We start from the raw sequence: 20,423 nt of genomic DNA on the forward strand, positions 1-20,423 counted from the left end.
CTAAGATCATCCAGTCCAACCTTCAACCCAACCCCACCGTGGCCATCAAACCATGGCCCCAAGTGCCATGGCCACAGGTTTCTAGAACACCTCCAGGGATGGGGACTCCACCACCTCCCTGGGCAGCCTGTGCCAATCCCTGACCACCCTTTCAAGGAAATAAATTAGTTCCCTATGAGGCACCAGGGACTTCCCAAATTCTTTCTCTTCCTTCACACATTTGTGTCCCCTGTGAGGAGCTTGGAAACCCCCAGTGTTTGCCCCACATCCCCTCTGTCCCAGGACACACCATCTGGGAAATCAGGGTGACAGAGCTGCAGATCCTTGCAGGTCCTTGCTGGGTTGTGTTGGGTGCCCAAGGGATGCTTCATTTGCTCAATTTCCAGTTTCAAGGAATTCAGGGAGCCAAAAATCTCCTCCATGCCATCTGCATAGTCCATGTAGTTGTCAGCATTCCCATCGTCCACCAGCTGGCTGGCATCAATGTTCCTCCTGGTCCTCTTGGAAGACTGGATGGGCAGTGGCTGGATGACTTCTCCAGGAGGACCCTGGTTTGTGGGGAAAGAAGGTAACAACTTCTCATTGCATTGGGCAGTGGGAAGAGAGGCAGCAGAGGTGGCCAAAGCAGCCAGAGCAGCAGCAGCACCAGATACACCCCAGGCATGCAAACCACCCATGAGGGGACTGACAACAGCCTCAGTGCTGGGTCCATCTTCTCTTGTCATCTTCCCATGAACAACTTCTTAGTAGCAGTATCATAGTAGTATCAGTCAGGGTTGGAAGGGACCACAAGGATCAGCCAGTTCCAACCCCCCTGCCATGGGCAGGGACACCCCACACTAGATCAGCCTGGCCAGAGCCTCGTCCAGCCTGGGATGAGGCCTCAACCACCTCCCTGGACAACCCATTCCAGGGCTTCACCACTCTCATGGGGAAGAACTTCCTCCTCACCTCCAGCCTGAATCTCCCCACCTCCAGCTTCATTCCATTCCCCCTAGTCCTATCGCTACCTGAGAGCCTGAGCAGTCCCTCCCCAGCCTTCTTGTAGCCCCCTTCAGAACCTGGAAGGCCACAATTAGGTCTCCCCCATCCACTGCTGGAACTCCTCACACACCAAAGCCTTGTCCAGGAATCTCCTTCCTAACATCACAACACCCATTCAATCCCATTGGATCTGCACCTCCTTCCACACTTCAGGTGCTGGAAATCTACTTACAGGAGGCCCTGGGGGCCCAGGAAGACCTGATTCACCCTTTGGACCTGTTGGACCCTAGGTGGGAACAAAGGTGAAAACAAACAAGGGGAAAAAAAACGTGTGAGTGACTCAGGGAGAAGCATTTGGCACTGATACCCCATCCCAAACATCACTTCTGCTGCCAGCCTCTTCTTCCTGTCCCTTCAGCTAGACAGGAGGAGAGTCCTTGCACCCCTCCAGCAAGAAAATGTTTTCATTTGGTTCATTTTGATGCTTCAGTCACAAAAAAAAAGCCCCACCCCAAACCATAAGATTGGCCTTAACCAGTCCAATTTTGCTGAGGTTTCCCTACAGCCAAAAAGGAGCTTCCAGTGCAGGGAAAAATGAACTCCCCAAAGCAATTCAGCACTTCTGGAAATCAAATAAGAGAAAAGAGAAATCTTAAAGTTAATAAATCCTTGAATTCTACAGGAGGAGGAGGGGAAGACATCAGGGAGTTGCCCAAAGAGGACTTCTTAGCTGCCTGCACAGCTCTGTGGCATGAAGCTGGCTTCAGCCTCACATTTCTCAGTGAGTCCTTCTCTTCCCAGCCTGGCACCTCCTGCTTCAGGCTATTTTTACCAGCCTCTGCTTTCCAGGGGGGTTTCTCCTCAGGACTATGCCCTGGATTCTTCCTTCTGCTCTTTGCTGCACTGAGGTTCAGTGAGGTGCAGCATGGGCCACAGAAACCTTCCCCAGTTAGAACTGCTGGGCTCAGACAACCTGCAAAGGGCTGCATTAGCTAACTGCCTTTAATGCCACTGATGTGGGGGAGCCACAGCAGCCTACAGACTTAGGAAGGGCTCCTCAGCATCCCCATTGAATGCCACTGATGTGAGGGAGCCACAGCAGCCTGTGGACTTAGTAAGGGCTCCTCAGCATCCCCATTGAATGCCACTGATGTGAGGGAGCCACAGCAGCCTATGGACTTAGTAAGGGCTCCTCAGCATCTCTAATGCCACTGATGTGAGGGAGCCACAGCAGCCTGTGGACTTAGTAAGGGCTCCTCAGCATCTCTAATGCCACTGATGTGAGGGAGCCACAGCAGCCTATGGACTTAGTAAGGGCTCCTCAGCATCTCTAATGCCACTGATGTGAGGGAGCCACAGCAGCCTGTGGACTTAGTAAGGGCTCCTCAGCATCTCTAATGCCACTGATGTGAGGGAGCCACAGCAGCCTGTGGACTTAGTAAGGGCTCCTCAGCATCCCCATTGAATGCCACTGATGTGAGGGAGCCACAGCAGCCTATGGACTTAGGAAGGGCTCCTCAGCATCCCCATTGAATGCCACTGATGTGAGGGAGCCACAGCAGCCTATGGACTTAGTAAGGGCTCCTCAGCATCCCCATTGAATGCCACTGATGTGAGGGAGCCACAGCAGCCTGTGGACTTAGGAAGGGCTCCTCAGCATCTCCATTGAATGCCACTGATGTGAGGGAGCCACAGCAGCCTGTGGACTTAGTAAGGGCTCCGCCACTGATGTGAGGGAGCCACAGCAGCCTATGGACTTAGGAAGGGCTCCTCAGCATCTCTAATGCCACTGATGTGAGTGAGCCACAGCAGCCTGTGGACTTAGGAAGGGCTCCTCAGCATCTCTAATGCCACTGATGTGAGGGAGCCACAGCAGCCTATGGACTTAGTAAGGGCTCCTCAGCATCCCCACTGAATGCCACTGATGTGGGGGATCCACAGCAGCCTATGGACTTAGTAAGGGCTCCTCAGCATCCCCACTGAATGCCACTGATGTGGGGGATCCACAGCAGCCTGTGGACTTAGGAAGGGCTCCTCAGCATCCCCATTGAATGCCACTGATGTGAGGGAGCCACAGCAGCCTGTGGACTTAGGAAGGGCTCCTCAGCATCTCTAATGCCACTGATGTGAGGGAGCCACAGCAGCCTATGGACTTAGTAAGGGCTCCTCAGCATCCCCACTGAATGCCACTGATGTGGGGGATCCACAGCAGCCTGTGGACTTAGGAAGGGCTCCTCAGCATCTCCATTGAATGCCACTGATGTGGGGGAGCCACAGCAGCCTATGGACTTAGGAAGGGCTCCTCAGCATCCCCATTGAATGCCACTGATGTGGGGGAGTCACAGCAGCCTATGGACTTAGTAAGGGCTCCTCAGCATCTCCATTTAGCAATGGCTATACTCACTGATGATCCTTTAGCACCTTTGGGACCAGGTGGACCCTGTGTAGAGAGAAATACAGGCAGGAGTCAGTGTGTTTCCTAGCACAAAAGCCATCAAGTCTCTGCTTGGAGTGACCCAGAGCAGTGCAGGACAAGGTGGTTCTGGTAATTGACTCCTTTTCTGCTTCCACCTTTCACTTGAGTTTGGAGTTGCTTTCATTTGCCAACATGCAGAAAGGATTTGTGTCAGACCGGTCTGTGCCAGCACCCCATGATCCTGCCTGGATGGGGATGGGAAAAGCAGCTCTGTGGTAACCAACACTGGGCTGAGCCTGGCTCCATATGTGATAACCACAGCCCAAGGCTAGGTCCTGGCTCTGTGTATGGTAACCCAAGGCTGAGCCTGGCTCCATGTGTGATGACCACAACCCAGGGCTGATCCTGGCTCTATGTGTGATAACCAAAACCTGAGGCTGAGCCTGGCTCCATGCATGATGACCACATCCTGAGGCTGAGCCTGGCTCCATGTGTGATGATCAAAGCCCAAGTCTGATCCTGACTTCATGTATGGTAACCCAGGGCTGAGCCTGGCTCCATGTGTGATAGCCACAACCCAGGGCTGAGCCTGGCTCCATGCTAAGGACATTCAGCAGAAGCAAATGCTGGTCACCCAAGGGTGTAGGCTGCAGCCTTTGGGCATCCAGTGTGAAAAAATGGCAAATAGCAAGAAGTACCCTAAAAAAGATCACCATGTGATCATCCAAGAGAAAGAGGGAGAGAAAGAGTGAGCTCATCTCCCTGCCTCCATCACACCGTGTCCCCCCGTGCCCATCTCTCAGCTCAAGCACCACTCCAGCACTCCTGTGATTCACTCAGGAGCTCATCATGGGCTCAGCTGGGTAAACCCATTCCCACCAGCAGCCTCAGACAAGGGCAGGCCAGAAGGACTGAGCTGGGAGCAGCAAGGTGAGCCCAGAGGGGCTGTGCATCTCCTGAGGCTTTCCAAGCCAGTGCCTTGTCACATACCGGCAGTCCTGGCGGCCCCGGAGGTCCAATGGGCCCAGAAGGACCTGTGATACCCTGAGAAAGAGAAGCACAACATCAGTGAGCTGCATGCAGTGATGCTGCTGGGGAGCTACCCAGCTAACACCTGCTCACAGGTGACCACTCAGGTTTGGATGGCTCTGTTCAAATGGTTTTGGAGGGGTGTGCATGACCCAGGCAAGAGCAGGAGCAGGGATTCTGGTACCCCCTTCAGGCACACAGCTCTAAAAGCCACTCCTTGAGATGGAGATTTAATGTCACCAGCCCTCTATGGTGATTGAACCCTTTCCATACCACCCTTGAGAATCTGCTGTCCCCTCAGCTGGGTCATCTGGGAGCATCTCTGCCTTTCACAGGTAGGAGGAATTCCATTAGCACAGCAAATACTCCTCAGAACACAGCAAGGATCTCCTGCTGAGGCTGACCATCCCTTCCAGGCCATACCTGCTGGAAGTCAGCAACCCCCCCCCAGCTCAAACCCACACTTACTTAAAGTCTTCTGGAACATTTACCTGCTCTCCTTTGGGTCCTGCTGAGCCTTGAGGGCCTGGGAGACCTCTGTCACCCTTCTCTCCCTGCTCTCCAGGTGGGCCAATAAGACCAATTAAACCTGGATGACCCTAGGGGAGAAGAGCAGATGTTCAGGGTCATCTCCCACTGGAGGTTACCTTTCAACACATTCATCTTTGATTCTGAATCCTGGTAACTATTCAGCTGGAGCTTTGGGTCCTTACTGTTAGGCTCCTCCTGATGTGCAAACCTCTCTTCAAGTTTGCTGAGGCTCTCCTCTCCTCCCCTCTCCCTCCCCTCTCCTCTCCTCCCCTCTCCCTCCCCTCTCCTCTCCTCTCCTCTCCCTCTCCCTCTCCCTCTCCTCTCCTCTCCTCTCCCTCTCCCTCTCCCTCTCCTCTCCTCTCCTCTCCTCTCCTCTCCTCTCCTCTCCTCTCCTCTCCACTCCTCTCCTCTCCTCTCCCTCCCCTCTCCTCTCCTCTCCCTCTCCCTCTCCCTCTCCTCTCCTCTCCCTCTCCTCTCCCTCCCCTCCCCTCTCCTCTCTCCATCCCAACTGTGCAGGAGGAGCATGAGCTGCTCCACACCTTCCAGTTGGTGACATGGGGATGGGAAACATGGTCTGGGATCCAGATGGGCAGCAGCACAGCCTCCCCCACCTCACAATCCAGCACATCCCTTGAGCAACACTCACAACTCTCCTCCAAATCACAGCATCACTATGGTTGGGAAAAGAAAACCCTTCAAGGTCCTCAAGTGCAACCCTCACCTAACTCTGCCAGGACCACTACTGAGCACCACATCTAGACAGCTTCTAAACACATCCAGGGCTGGGGATTCCACCACAGAGCAGCCTGTTGCAGGGCTGGACAACCCTTTGAGCATAGAATTTTGTCCTAATGCCCAACCTAAACCTCCCCTGCTTCAACTTGTGGCCATTTTGCCCTATCAGTTGTGACTTGTAAGAGGAGACCAACCCCCACCCCACTCAAAGCTCCTTTCAGGGAGTTGTAGAGAGCAGTGAGGTCTCCCCAGCCCCCACCTCACTCAAGCCTCCTTTCATAGTATCATAGTATCAGTCAGGGTTGGAAGGGACCACAAGGATCATCTAGTTCCAACCCTCCTGCCATGGGCAGAGACACCCCACACTAGATCAGCCTGGCCAACTTTCAGGGAGTTGTAGAGAGCAGGGAGATCCCTCCAGCCCCCACCTCACTCAAACGTCCTTTCAGGGAGTTGTAGAGAGCAGTGAGGTCTCCCCAACCCCCACCCCAATCAAACCTCCTTTCAGGGAGTTGTAGAGAGCAGTGAGGTCTCCCCAGCCCCCACCCCACTCAAAGCTCCTTTCAGGGAGTTGTAGAGAGCAGGGAGGTCTCCCCTCAGCCTCTTTTTTCCTTCAGACTAAACCACCCCAGCTCCCTCAGCTGCTCCTCCTCAGATTTATTCTCAAGACCTTTCACCATCTTGGTTGCCCCTCTGATAAAGATAGGTCCAATGTTTCAAGAGCATGAGAGACAGCACATGGGGCTGGGCTGGGGGCACTCCTTGGCTTTGTTCTGCCAGCTGCCTGACCCCTCTACAATGCCATTTTTAACCCCCACACCACACAGGGGCACCATGCAGCAGGATCAGGGGTGCCATTCTCACCTTCTCCCCTTTGGGACCAGAGTCTCCTTTAAGCCCAGGCAAACCAGGTGGACCCTTTGGGAGAGACAGGAAAAGAAACCAAAAGGAGAATTAGTTGATGGAAATTGCATTCAGCCATCTCAAAACCTCAGGGAATCTGAAGGTCTGGACCTACCATTGGGCCTGGAGGACCATCTGGGCCAGGGGATCCTGGGAGACCTTGTTCACCCTGTAAAAGAGTGCAATTCCCTCAGCAGAGTCTTTCATGACAGCAGTGCTCCCAGCTGGGATTATTCAGACCATTCACACATCCTCCTCTGGTCTCTGTGCCAGGGAACCTTTGCCCTGGCCTCTCTCAAGGCAAAAGGGTTTCTGTTCCTCTCATGCTCAGCTCTCTACTGGAAAAGGCACTGTGGAGCTCCTGGCAGCTCTCATCCATGGAGAGTGTGAGAGCAGACCCAAGACTCAAGTACAGCATGCTGGGAGATGATCTTCACTGCTGTGTTACTCCCAGTGGTGATGTTTTCTCTGCTGTCAGGCATCCAAGCACAGACAGAACATTCCACTGGGAGAAAGGCATCTCCCAAGACAGCTGGCTTCCAGCAAGGCACCAGCAGCAGCCCTGCCCAGAAGCTCTCTCAGACTCGGCTCAGTTTGGCAACACTCACAACTGGGCCAGGAATCCCTCGCAGGCCGTCGGGGCCAGGCTTCCCTGGAGCACCTTGGGGACCAATGGGACCAGTCTTCCCAGGAGGTCCTTCCAAACCAGCTTCACCCTAGGTGCAAAGAGGCAGCATGCTTTAGTTTGCATGGGGGCAATCAGATGACCTTAACATAGAATGGAATAGGACAGGACAGGGTGGAATGGAATGGAGTGGAGTGGAGTGGAATGGGACAGAATGGAACGGAATGGGACAGGATGGAATGGAATGGAATGGGACAGGATGGAATGGAATGGAATGGGACAGGATGGAATGGAATGGGACAGGATAGGATGGAATGGAATGGAATGGAATGGAATGGAATGGAATGGAATGGAATGGGACAAGATGGAATGGAATGGGACAGGATGGAATGGAATGGAATGGGACAGGATGGAATGGAATGTGACAGGATAGGATGGAATGGAATGGAATGGGACAAGATGGAATGGAATGGGACAGGATGGAATGGAATGGAATGGGACAGAATGGAATGGAATGGAATGGAATGGAATGGAATAGGACAGGACAGGACAGGACAGGACAGGACAGGACAGAATAGAATAGAATAGAATAGAATAGAATAGAATAGGAATGAAATAGGACAGAATAGAATAGAACAGAACAGAACAGAACAGAACAGAACAAAACAGAACAGAACAGAATAGAATTAACCAGGTTGGAAAAGACCTTTGAGATCATCAAGTCCAACCTACCACCCAACACCATCTCATCAACTAACCCATGGCACCAAGCACCCCATCCACTCTCTTCCTAAACACCTCCAGTGTAGCTGCTGCCAGGGTGTCACAGAAGGGAAGGCAGATCCATGCAAAGCAGGCAAAACCTCCTGTCTGTTGATTTTCCTGCTGCTTCCTACCCCTCAGGCACCGAGGCCAAGTCTCTAACCTCCTTCCCTTTCCATCCTTGACTACTTCTGCTCACTTCCAGCAGGAAGAGCCCTTTAGCTGTGAACTCTTTGGGAGCAGGCAGCTCTCTTGTGTTTGGGCCTGGGAGATGAGCTAGCAGATGGCAATCCCCCTCCCCCCCCAGCAGCCACCACAACTGGACCTGTAATTTGCAATCCTGCTTTCCATTTCCCCACCACCTCCACTCAAGAGCCAACGATGCTGTGTTTGCCCTGGGGGAGGGCACGGGGCTGTGCACACCCTGTTATTTGCAGCACATCAGATTGCCAAATATGGCTCTTGGTCATTCCCAGGCAAGAATAAAAAACCCACCCAAGCATTCCCATGACCTGACCCAAGCCCCAATTAGCCCCACAGAGTTTGTGAGAAGATGAAACACAAGCTCAGATTTGAGGCCAGCAGCCCCCTCATCCCCCCCCAGAATCCAGGTTCATGTGCTGTGACTGACAGCAGCATCAAATCACTGCCTCCCAGACACTGCTGTTGGCAGAGGCTGATCCCCCTGGCATACAAAGGGCTGTGGCAGGAGTGAAATCCCAGTCAGCTCTTACCTTGGCTCCTTTCTCTCCCTGCCTTCCTTCAGGACCAGCAGGACCAGGAGGACCCTGGAGAAAGCAGAAACCATAGAATCATAGAACTGTCAGGGCTGGAAGGGACCTCAAGGCTCAGCCAGTCCCAACCCCCCTGCCATGGCCAGGGACACCTCACACTGCAGCAGCTTGCTTAGAACCACATCCAGCCCAGCCCTAAAATCCTCCAGGGCTGAGGCTTCCACCACCTCCCTGGGCAACCTGTGCCAGGCTCTCACCACCCTCATGGGGAACAACTTCTTCCTAACATCCACTCTGAATCTCCCCTCTTCTAGTTTTGCTCCATCCCCCCCCAGTCCTATCCCTCCCTGACACCCTCCAAAGTCCCTCCCCAGCCTTCTTGGAGCCCCCTTCAGACCCTGGAAGGCCACAATTAGGTCTCCTCAGAGCCTTCCCTCCTCCAGACTGAAGCAGATGCAAAACACAATTAGACCCCACTGAGCTGAAATGGTCCCTGGGAATTAGCTAAAGGATGCTGCAGCCCCAGGGAAGCTGACAAAATGGAGACAAATCTCTCTGAACAGCTTTGCAAATGAGCTCCTTGCTAAATGAATCCCTGGGCTCTGTCAGCACAGGCAAGAGGAGCAGGAGCACCTCATGCTGGTGTTGTCTGCTGGGGGGGGTAGCAAAATCCCAGCAGCCATCCTTGGGATTTAGTTGACAGCTTCTCATCACTTCCCAGTGGCTGTGGAGGGCCACACCAATCTAGCTCTCTCTCTATCTCTTCTGATGAGGAGGATTTGTTTGGCATTGCTGCTGCCTTGCACTGACTGTGGAAGAGCAACAGCCTGAGCACCAATCCACGCAGAAGAATCCTCCCACAGAGCCAGCTTACCCTTTTGCCTGGAGGTCCAGAGGGGCCTGGCTCTCCTGTGGGACCAGGGGAACCCTAGGTGGAGAGGGGAGGAGAACAAGAAGCCATGAGTGCACCAGGAGATGGGGGAAGGAGAAAGCCAACGTGGCCAACTCCAGCTGAGGTCTGGAGCTTGTGCTGAGCTGAGGTTGTGGGCGGCCAGCCCAGCTCCTGACACCTCCTCAGGCTGCAGGTGGTAGCTTCTTTTAGCCCTTCCCACCACGAGGCACCAGAAGGCAGGACAAAGTTAGCATGGGAGACTCAGGGCTTGTTTTGTGCTTGCAGGGGGTGTGGCTGAAGCAGCCTGGGGGGGATGGCAGCAGCCAGGCTGCCACAGGCAAGGAGGGATGGGGAGCAGGGCAGCAGAAGCTGGGGGGAGTGGGAATTCGGTGTTCAAGGTTCCTTGGACCTGCACACAGAAGCCATGGAGCAACAGATCTCATCCATCCAGCTACTCACAGTTTGTCCAGGTTCACCATCATCACCTTTGTCACCAGGAGGACCATCTTGACCCTAAAAGGGGCAGGAGAAAGAAACAAGCAGGTGGGGTTAGGTTATGAACAGGGCTGAGCAGAGCATCAGCAGCAGAGGTGGTTCAAGCAGGCTCCATGGCACCAAGCACCAGCTCTTTCCACCTCCTGCTGAGAGCATCTGGCAGATGTCCTGTGCCAAAGCCTGCAGACAGGAGCAGCCTTCCTGAAGCTGCTGCCCCAAAGGCTGTAGCATGGCCAGACAAAACTGGGGGTGCAACCTCCTGCTCTTCTTCCCCAAGTAAAGGAAGAGCAAATAGCAGAGGAGCTGCTGGTGAATGAACAGCACATGGTTGTGTTTCACTCAGCCAAAAGAAGGAACCTAGGTGCCCTTCTGTGAGGCAAACACTTACAGCTGGGCCAGGCTCTCCAGGAGGACCAGGGTCACCAGGGAAACCAACTGGACCCTGCAAAGAGAGAAGGAGGATAGCCCACAGTCAGAGATACTGCATCTGGACAGCTGCAGAGCACTGGGGTCTGCTCCCCCTGTGCCAAGCATCCTCCCAAGCCAAACCCTCACCCACAGTCCCAGTGCCCATCCCACCTTTGTGTCTTCATCCCATTGCAGCCAGCAGTTCACCTCTGCATCCAGACTGTGCCAAGCCCCAGGGGCAACACTGGGAGCATCACAGAGTCATCACAGGATGGCTCAGGTTGGAAGGGACCTCAGAGATCATCTAACTCCAACCTCCCTGCATGGGCTTGGATGCCTCTCAGCTAGACTTGGTTGCTCAAGGCCTCATCCAGCCTGGCCCTGCACACCTCCAGGGAGGGGACATCAGACAAGTGCAGTTTGCTTTTGCTTGCTACAGGATGTGCAGCATGTTTCACATGGATCCCACAGTCACTAAGGTTGGAAAAGTCCTCTAAGATCACTGAGCCCAACCATCAGCCCAACACTACCATGGCCACTCAACCACATCATGACTGGATGATCCCTGAGGTCTTTTCCAACCTGACTGATTCCATGATTTTGTAGCCCACAGTGCCACATCTTCAAGTGTTTTTGAACACCTCCAGGGCTGGGGACTCCACCACCTCCCTGGGCAGCCTGTTCCAACACCTGACTGCTCTTGCAGGCAGGAAACTGCTCCTGACATCCAACTTAAACCTCCATCTCAAAGCATTCAGTGCCTAAACCACCTGGCTGACTAAACCACCTGGCTGTTCTTCCCTGCACCATGGCTGTTGTGAACTCCAAGCTGGTGTGAGAGCAGTGTGCACAGATTGCATCAGCTTGCAAAGGATCCTCAAAGGTCATCCTGTCCAACCCCCCTGCACTCAGCAGGGACACCTCCAACTAGATCAGGTTGCCCAGGCCCACATCAAGCCTGATCTTGCCTGTCTGCAGGGTGGAGCCTCCCTCACATCCCTGGGCAACCTCTTCCAGTATCTCACCACCCTCCCTGTGCAGAACTTCCTCCTGATGTCCAAGCTGAACCTCCCCTGCTCCAGTTGCAATCCATTGCCCCTTGACCTGCCACCTGAAGCCCTTCTGAACAGTCCCTCCCCAGCCTTCCTGTAGCTCCCCTTCAGACACTGAGACATAGCTCTAAGGTCTCCCTGGAGCCTTCTCTTCTGCAGGCTGAACAGCTCCAAGTCTTTCAGCCTGCCTGCACCAGGGAGAGGTGCTCCAGCTCCCTGATCATCAACAATAGGCTTCAACCAATAAAGCCACATCCCAAAGTCCCATCTGTTGAGAGCTGACTAACTCCCCTGCCTCCTCTGCTGTTCCATGCCGTCTTTGCTTATCACATAATCAATCTCTTCAGCCAGCAAGCATCAAGGAAGCCAGCAAGATAAATACAGTGCCATTATCACCTGGCATCAATCAGTGTAGCTCTGCTGGCTTCAAGGGAGCTGCAGCAATTAGCAGCAGCAGGGCCCCGACCCCAGAGGTGCAACTCCCACGTCCACATACATCTCCCCTGTGCTATTTTGGTGCAGTGGACCTTGGCAGTGCATAAGCTCAAGAGCAAAATAAACCTACTGCAGACCCTCTCCACAGGGGTGAGGCTTCTGGGAGCCTGCAAAGAGGACTGACAAGTGAAGCACTGCTGGAAGACACTGCAGAACTGGGTCCTCTCCTCATTAGCACTCTAAATGGTTTGGGTTGGAAGAGACCCTTGAAGGTCAGCCAGCTCCAACCCCCCTGGCCAGGGGCAGGGACACCTCCCACCAGCCCAGCTTGCTCAAAGCCCAGTCCAGGCTGGCCTTGAGCACCTCTAGGGAAGGAGCATCCACAGCCTCCATGGGCAACCTGTGCCAGTGCCTCCCCACCCTCACTGGCAACAATTCCTTCCTCATCTCCACTCTCAATCTCCCCTCTCCCAGCTCAAAGCCACTGTCCCTCATCCTGGCACTCCCAAGTCCTTGTCAAAAGTCCCTCCCCAGCTCTTCTGCAGCCCTCTGGAGGTACTGGAAGGCTGCTCTAAGTTCCCCCTGGAGCCTTCTCTTCTCCAGGCTGAACAGCCCCAACTCTCCCAGCCTGTCCCCACAGAGCTCCAGCCCTCTGATCATCCTCATGGCCCTTCTCTGGACTCCCCCCAACACTTCCATGGCCTCCTCACATTGGGGGGGGGGGGACCACAACTGGATGCAGCACCCCAGATGGCTCTCAGTAGGGCAGAGCAGAGAGGGATTAATGTCACAATATCACTACAGGAGGAACTCTCTGGCTGGGAAATTATTCCAGATTTCCACAAAAACCCCTGAATAAAATCTATTTTCACAGGGCCACAGGATGCCAGGGATGGAAGGGACCCAAAGAGATCATCCAGTCCAACCCCCCTGCCAGAGCAGCACCATACAACCCAGCTCAGGTCTCAGAGGAACACATCCAGACAGGCCTTGGGAGGCTCCAGAGGAGGAGACTCCACCACCTCTCTGGGGAAGAGTTCACAGAATCCAACCAAGGTTGGAAGAGACCTCCAAGATCATCAAGTCCAACCTCATGCAGAAATCTCTGCTGGACAAAGGAGGAAGCACTTCCTGGCCAGGGGAAGGTACTTACAGGGCTGCCTTTGGGACCATCATCACCTGGTGGACCTTTGGGGCCAGGCGGACCAGCAGCACCAGAGGGACCTGCTTCACCCTTTTCACCTCTTTCACCTTTAGGACCCTGCAAAGGATAAAAAGGAGTTTCTCTTAGGCAGGAAAGAGAGCTGAGCAGCCTCCAGTTGTCCTTCAATCAATCCTGGAGAGAAGCTGTCCCTGGCTCTCAGAACACAAGGAGATGATTTCCCACACGTCCCTTCCCACGAGGACTGAGTGCTGCTCACGCTGCTCAGCCGTGGGTAGCCCACAGCTGATGACTAACTGCCAGGCTATAAACAGCCAGGCCAGGCTGCTTTGCCTCCTGATAGCCACAGCAAGCACACAGCTGGCTCAGTCCCTGCAGCCCATCCACACCCCTGCTCCTCCAACACCCCTTCAGCCAGCCTCCCAGAGGACAGCCCCTGATGAAAAACTCTTCTCCCCCCCAGCCAAAGCCATCCCATAATGTACTCACCGGGAGGCCAACCTCCCCAGGCAGCCCAGGCTCCCCAGATTCACCAGGTTCACCCTGCAGGGGAGACAAGAGGGTGGTCACAGTTAGGTCTCTGCAGGGTGAGGTAGCAAAGCCCCTTCCCCAGCGCTGCAGCCGACTCCTGCAGGCTTCCAGCAGCTTCCTCTAGGTGCTTTACCTTCTCTCCTACTGCACCAGGGTTTCCTATTCCCCCTGGAGGACCCTGTGGACCATCTGCTCCTGGGGGTCCAGATGGACCTCGGGGCCCAGGTGGGCCTGGTGGGCCCTAGAGGAAGGAGAAGCAAAGGTGAGACATCTTTCCTGGGCCAGTGTCTGTCAGAGAGGAAATGTGAAGCCTGGAAGCCTCTTACCATTTGTCCAACATCTCCTGTCTCTCCCTTCTCACCAGGTGGTCCAGGCAAGCCCTGTGGAGGTGGAGGAGAGAAGTTGTTAGCTCTGATCATCTCAGGTGGAACCTCAGCTCTCCTTGGGACCTGGGGGTATTGGTTGAGAGCAGCTGAACATGAGCCAGCAGTGTGCCCAGGGGGCCAAGAAGGCCAAGAGCATCCTGGCCTGCATCAGGAACAGTGTGGCCAGCAGGAGCAGGGAGGTCATTCTGCCCTGTGCTCAGCACTGCTGAGGTCACACCTTGAGTCCTGTGTCCAGTTCTGGGATCCTCAGGTTAGAAAAGATGTTGAGCTGCTGGAAGGTGTCCAGAGAAGGGCAACAAGGCTGGGGAGGGGTCTGGAGCACAGCCCTGTGAGGAGAGGCTGAGGGAGCTGGGGTTGCTTAGCCTGGAGAAGAGGAGGCTCAGGGGAGACCTTCTTGCTCTCTCCAACTCCCTGCAGGGAGGTTGTAGCCAGGTGGGGGTTGGTCTCTTCTCCCAGGCAAGCAGCACCAGAACAAGAGGACACAGTCTCAAGCTGTGCCAGGGGAGGTTTAGGCTGGAGGTGAGGAGAAAGTTCTTCCCAGAAAGAGTAATTGGCCATTGGGATGTGCTGCCCAGGGAGGTGGTGGAGTCCCCATCCCTGGAGGTGTTCAAGAGGGGATTGGATGTGGCACTTGGAGCCATGGTTTAGTTAGTCAGGAGGTGTTGGGTGACAGCTTGGACTTGCTGATCTCTGAGGTATTTTCCAACCTTTTTGATTCTCTGATTCCACTCTAAGGTGCTCCAAATTACCTGCAAGCCCACTGGGCCAGGGGGACCAGGGAAACCTCGGGGTCCTTCATCACCTTTCTGCCCAAAGAGGCCTTGCTGTCCTCGGGGCCCTGGCTCTCCATCAGCACCCTGGGAGGAAAGAGTCCAACACAGCTTAGCAAAGAACATGAGGTGGATGCAAAGCCTCATCCCCACCACCAAAGCCCTCCCCCTGTGCTGGGCATCAGCAGTGCCAGGCAGACACTGCCACATCTTGCTCCTCAGGGGATTTCAGGGTAAGAAAAGGGGATTTCTGTCATCAGGGGCTAATACTCACAGCTGGGCCAGGCTGACCAATTGATCCCTGGGGACCAGTAGGACCTGGTGGACCCTGCCATGAAACAGAAGTGCAATGTGTTAGGATCAGAGGTTGAGTCTCACCTGGGAAAAGTGATGCTCTTCAACAGAGCCTCCTTGCAAGCACACATAGGTTCCCAAAACAGAGAGGGAGAACAGGATCAGGTGTCCCTGGTTCACACCAGCACCCCTCAGTGGCACACCAGACAGGTCTCAGAGCCAGTTTTGCTCCAGCAAGGCAACATCACACTCCCCACTCAGCTCTGTCTGGATGCCGCTGTGCAATTCACCTCCCTCAGGCTCTGAGCAGCACATAAAGGCTGCTCCAGCTGCAAAAGGCACTGGGGCTGAACACCCAACTGTAAAGGCAAGGGCTGCTAATGTCCCACAGATATTTACACCCCACACAGGTGGCATGGAAACCTCTCAGCACACTCTGGAGAAGCCTGCCTCAGGCACTCACTCCTTTTGTACATTGTGTGGACAGCTGATGAAGCAAAGGAGAAGGTGAGGCAATGACAGGAAGGAGATTGCTCTCTGTTCCCACCAAGTCACACAGCATCACCCTGCCCCTCCAAGGAAGCAGCCACCACAGCCTTCCCCCCACTCACCTGCTCTCTGTTCTCACCAAGTCACACAGCATCACCCTGCCCCTCCAAGGAAGCAGCCACCACAGCCTTCCCCCCACTCACCTGCTCTCTGTTCTCACCAAGTCACACAGCATCACCCTGCCCCTCCAAGGAAGCAGCCACCACAGCCTTCCCCCCACTCACCTGCTCTCTGTTCCCACCAGGTCACACAGCATCACCCTGCCCCTCCAAGGAAGCAGCCCCCACAGCCTTCCCCCCACTCACCTGCTCTCTGTTCCCACCAAGTCACACAGCATCACCCTGCCCCTCCAAGGAAGCAGCCACCACAGCCTTCCCCCCACTCACCTGCTCTCTGTTCTCACCAAGTCACACAGCATCACCCTGCCCCTCCAAGGAAGAAGCCACCACAGCCTTCCCCCCACTCACCTGCTCTCTGTTCTCACCAAGTCACACAGCATCACCCTGCCCCTCCAAGGAAGCAGCCCCCACAGCCTTCCCCCCACTCACCTGCTCTCCTTTGTCGCCCTTGCTGCCCTTCTGGCCAGGCTCCCCAATCTCCCCCTGCCAGGGACAAAGGGGCACAGTTAGTTCACTTGGGGACCACCTCCAGGTCTCAACATCCAAGCCATGGTCCTGTGTGCCTGCAGCCTCATCCCAGAGGTGCCAACTGCCACAGAGAGAGCCCAGAAAGTCCTGGCAAAGGCTGGAGTTTTGGCCCCTCCAGCTGTAACCAGACCCTTTTGCATCCTAGAGCTTTCCTTAGCTGCCATGGGAGGCAAGCAGCATTTTGCAGACCTTGCCAGCACTGCTGAGTCCCTACCAATGTTTCCTAAGATTCCTCCAGTCCAGAGGGGCTTAAGGAGGGAGTAATGAAGGGTAATTAGTTTGGCAAGACCATGCCCCCACGGGCAGGCCACCTGCTGTAGGCTTCAGGGGTGGCTAACTGGATTCCAGCAGTGTGAGCCCACTGCTGCTCTCATGGGATTACAAACACCACCACTGGGGTGGGGGTCAGCACCACTGGAGGTGTTTAAGAGCCTGGATGAGGCACTTGGTGCCATGGTTTAGCTGATTAGGTGGTGCTGGGGGACAGGTTGGACTGGATGATCTCAAAGGTCTTTTCCAACCTGCTGAATTCTGGTTAAACCCTCCTGGTGTTACAACCATCCAACCCAACACAGTGGCAGCAGCAGCGGGGCACACTGCTCAGTTCCTCCCCAGAGTGACCCTGCCCGAGCAGGGAGCAGCTCCCACCTTGTCTCCATCCTCTCCAGGAGGGCCGACAGGACCTGCTGGACCTGGCAGTCCCACCGGGCCCTGGATGCCGTCTCGACCAGCTGGTCCTTGAGGTCCTTTCTCCCCCTGGAAGAACAAGCACCCAGGTCACACAGGGCTCTGCTCCACCCTTCCAACCAACCCTTTACATCCCATCAAGGCTTTATTCAGCTGCTAATGACCCCAGGCTCCCTGGGTATGCACAGCAAAGCTGCCTTCCAGCTGATCCTTCACCAGGCTCTTTGTGCTCACTGGCTGAGCCCTGATACAATTTCTGTCTCAGGAGATAAAGGAAGAACAAACAAATCTAAAGGGTGAGTACCCAGCACACAGCTGCAGTTTCACTGCCAGAGCCATAAAGCCAGATTTAATCTGAACCTTCTGCCATCTCTCCCTGGATGACAAACAAGACCCCAGCTAATTTCCACTCCCACAAGTCAGTTTGTACTGATGCTGGTCCTGGCTCCCTGCCTCATCCCCAACTAAAAGAGGTTTCTCAGGGGGCTCTGAGCTCCTGCATGAAGAAAGACATTCAAGGTGGTCTCAGAGCCATCTCCTCCACTCACCCCCCACTAAAGGTCTCTCAGGAGGCTCTGAGATCCTTCTTGAGCTTCCAGCATCTGAAGGGGGCTACAAGAACGTGGCACTTGGTGCCATGGTCTAGTCATGGGGTCAGTGTTGATAGGTTGGACTCGATGACCCTCGAGGTCCTTTCCAACCTAAGTTATACTGTGATACTGTGAAGAAAGCTGGGGAGGGACTTCTTAGGATGTCAGTAGTGCTAGGACTATGGGGAATGGATGCAAGGTAGAGGAGGGGAGATTTAGGTCAGATGTCAGGAAGAAGTTGTTCCCCCTGAGGGTGGTGAGAGCCTGGCACAGGTTGCCCAGGGAGGTGGTGGCAGCCTCCTGCCTGGAGGTGTTTGCAGCCAGGCTGGGTGTGCCCTAGGCAATCCTGCTCTGACAGATGGGGTTGAACTTGATGACCTCCAGAGAGCCCTTCCAACCCCTCACCCTCTGTGATTCTGTGATTTGGGCTCAGTGGGAGCTGCTGCTGTTGGTGTGTGCCTGTGGGTGGTGATGGGGTTGGATCACTGCTCTGCCCAGGGGCTTGTCCTGTGGCTGTTGTCAGCAGGAGGTCACATCTGCTGTCATTTCCCCTGCTCAGTTCTCATTGCTTCTTGTTGCCTGAAAACAATTTTGGGTCCCTGGGATCTTTCCCATTTTTGAGAGTGTCACAAACAGGGCACTTGAGCAGCCAGTGCCAGGTGGTTTGGTGCACCCAGTGCCAGGTGGTTTGGTGCACCCAGTGTCAGGTGGTTTGATGCACCCAAGATGAGAAAATCCCTTCTTAACTGAACCTTCCTTACCCCCACCCCAGAGAACATCTCCATCATCAGCTTCCTACTGCACACATTGCTGTTTGCACCCCCCAACAGCTTTTGGGCTGGTACTTACTGGAGCTCCCTTTTCACCAGCAGGTCCTGCAGGTCCCTGGGGGCCAGGTCGCCCTGGCAAGCCTATGGGGCCAGCTGATCCTGCAGGACCACGCTCACCAGGAGAGCCCTGTTTGGAGAAGGAGGAAGGAAGCAAGCATTAGCTGGAGTGTTGAGCTCCATCTCTACACAGACAGACAGAGATCCAGCAGGAGGATGCTGCTGGAACATCTCCAGTAAGTGAGGACGTTGGATGGGGTGTCTGCCACATCCTGACTTGCTGCCACCAGCCTGAGAGGCCACACAGAACTTTCCTTAATTAAAACCCCTGGAAGGGAGACTGAGGGAGTTGGGCAGTCTGGAGAACAGAAGGCTCCAAGGAGACCTAATTGTGGCCTTCCAGGATCTGAAGGGGGCTCCAAGAAAGCTGGGGAGGGACTTCTGAGGGTGTCAGGGAGGGATAGAACTGGGGGGAATGGAGCAAAACCAGATATGGGTAGGTTCAGATTGGATGTTGGGAAGAAGTTCTTCCCCCTGAGGGTGGTGAGAGACTGGCACAGGCTGCCCAGGGAGGTGGTGGCAGCCTCCTGCCTGGAGGTGTTTGCAGCCAGGCTGGATGTGGCTGTGAGCAACCTGCTGTAGTGTGAGGTGTCCCTGGCCATGGCAGGGGGCTTGGAACTGGCTGAGCCTTGAGCTCCCTTCCACCCTTGACAATTCTATGGATGGTGCAGGGAGTTCAGTTCCTGGGGGCACTTTATCAGCCTGAAACAAGAGCCTGAGCCACTCCATGGCTGATGCAGCAGGGAGGGTTGGGTGCTGGCTATGTCCTTCCAAGGAAGGCTGCACTAAGCAACGCATCTCGAGCAGAAGACAACTCTTAGCAGGTGGCTTAGAGGCAGAACACTCCATGTTCTGAATCACTCCTGGTTCCCTCAAGCTTCTCACGTGTGTTCCCAGCTGACACCATAAAAAGGCTGAGCTACTACACCCATGCCTTGTAAAAGGAGGCAGCAGCCAGCAGGTCCTTGGTGAGCGCAAAGGAAACAACAGCTCAAGCGCCGAGCGCTGGCTAACCCCCCAGGCCTGCCTGCCAGGCTTGTAAATGCCTTAGGTGGTGCCTGTAAGGGTAAAGATACTCACTGCTGGACCTGGGGGGCCTGGAGGACCTTCGTTGCCTTTCAGCCCCGGAGAACCCTGGAAGGAGGAAAGCAAAAGTCATGGTGGGAGGTGAGGGCTGCACCGCCCGAGCGTCCTTCCCGCTGGGAGGACCAAGCAGGCTGTACTCACAATGGGGCCAGGGAGGCCTCTCTCTCCAGGGAAGCCTCTCAAGCCAGGGGGACCATCCTTCCCCGGGAGGCCAGCGGGCCCAGGGTCACCCTGCAATGACAGCAAGAGAGAGCTGAGGAGCTGCAGGCGCCCAGGAGAGCCAGCTCCTCCCTCCGGCTCAAGGTGTGGCCAGGGGCTGAGCCTGCTCTGGATCCTCAAGTCATGACCAGAGGCTGAGCCTGCTCTGGATCCTCAAGTCATGACCAGGGGCTGAGCCTGCTCTGGATCCTCAAGTCATGACCAGGGGCTGAGCCTGCTCTGGATCCTCAAGTCATGACCAGAGGCTGAGCCTGCTCTGGATCCTCAAGTCATGACCAGGGGCTGAGCCTGCTCTGGATCCTCAAGTCATGACCAGGGGCTGAGCCTGCTCTGGATCCTCAAGTCATGACCAGGGGCTGAGCCTGCTCTGGATCCTCAAGTCATGACCAGGGGCTGAGCCTGCTCTGGATCCTGAGCCTACTCTGGATCCTCAAGTCATGACCAGGGACTGAGCCTGCTCTGGATCCTCAAGTCATGACCGGGGCTGAGCCTGCTGTGGATCCTCAAGTCATGACCAGAGGCTGAGCCTGCTCTGGATCAAAGTGTGACCAGGGGCTGAGCCTGCTCTGGATCCTCAAGTCATGACCAGGGGCTGAGCCTGCTCTGGATCCTCA

At 55.0% G+C, this 20,423-nt stretch overlaps 1 protein-coding gene across 1 annotated transcript in view; it reads right to left on the reverse strand.

Annotated features, from left to right (window-relative positions):
- The window catches only part of LOC137458769 (collagen alpha-1(V) chain), a 49,600-nt gene that overhangs the window by 20,039 nt on the left and 9,138 nt on the right, over positions 1-20,423 (reverse strand). The window contains exons 6-28 of the mRNA XM_068170035.1: positions 19,732-19,821; positions 19,585-19,638; positions 18,467-18,574; positions 16,989-17,096; positions 16,242-16,295; positions 15,125-15,178; positions 14,830-14,937; positions 14,021-14,074; positions 13,828-13,935; positions 13,653-13,706; positions 13,155-13,262; positions 10,495-10,548; positions 10,071-10,124; positions 9,594-9,647; positions 8,720-8,773; positions 7,207-7,314; positions 6,714-6,767; positions 6,560-6,613; positions 4,921-5,028; positions 4,391-4,444; positions 3,389-3,424; positions 1,217-1,270; positions 290-548 (exon numbers count right to left, since the gene is read on the reverse strand). Coding sequence (XP_068026136.1) covers positions 290-548; positions 1,217-1,270; positions 3,389-3,424; positions 4,391-4,444; positions 4,921-5,028; positions 6,560-6,613; positions 6,714-6,767; positions 7,207-7,314; positions 8,720-8,773; positions 9,594-9,647; positions 10,071-10,124; positions 10,495-10,548; positions 13,155-13,262; positions 13,653-13,706; positions 13,828-13,935; positions 14,021-14,074; positions 14,830-14,937; positions 15,125-15,178; positions 16,242-16,295; positions 16,989-17,096; positions 18,467-18,574; positions 19,585-19,638; positions 19,732-19,821 — 1,843 coding nt within the window. The remainder of the gene's footprint in view (positions 1-289; positions 549-1,216; positions 1,271-3,388; positions 3,425-4,390; positions 4,445-4,920; positions 5,029-6,559; positions 6,614-6,713; positions 6,768-7,206; positions 7,315-8,719; positions 8,774-9,593; positions 9,648-10,070; positions 10,125-10,494; positions 10,549-13,154; positions 13,263-13,652; positions 13,707-13,827; positions 13,936-14,020; positions 14,075-14,829; positions 14,938-15,124; positions 15,179-16,241; positions 16,296-16,988; positions 17,097-18,466; positions 18,575-19,584; positions 19,639-19,731; positions 19,822-20,423) is intronic.

This window comes from Melanerpes formicivorus, unplaced genomic scaffold (genome assembly GCF_026170545.1).
Source record: "Melanerpes formicivorus ecotype bairdi unplaced genomic scaffold, bMelFor1.0.p_v2 SCAF_276, whole genome shotgun sequence".
Classification (NCBI taxonomy): Eukaryota; Metazoa; Chordata; class Aves; order Piciformes; family Picidae; genus Melanerpes; species Melanerpes formicivorus.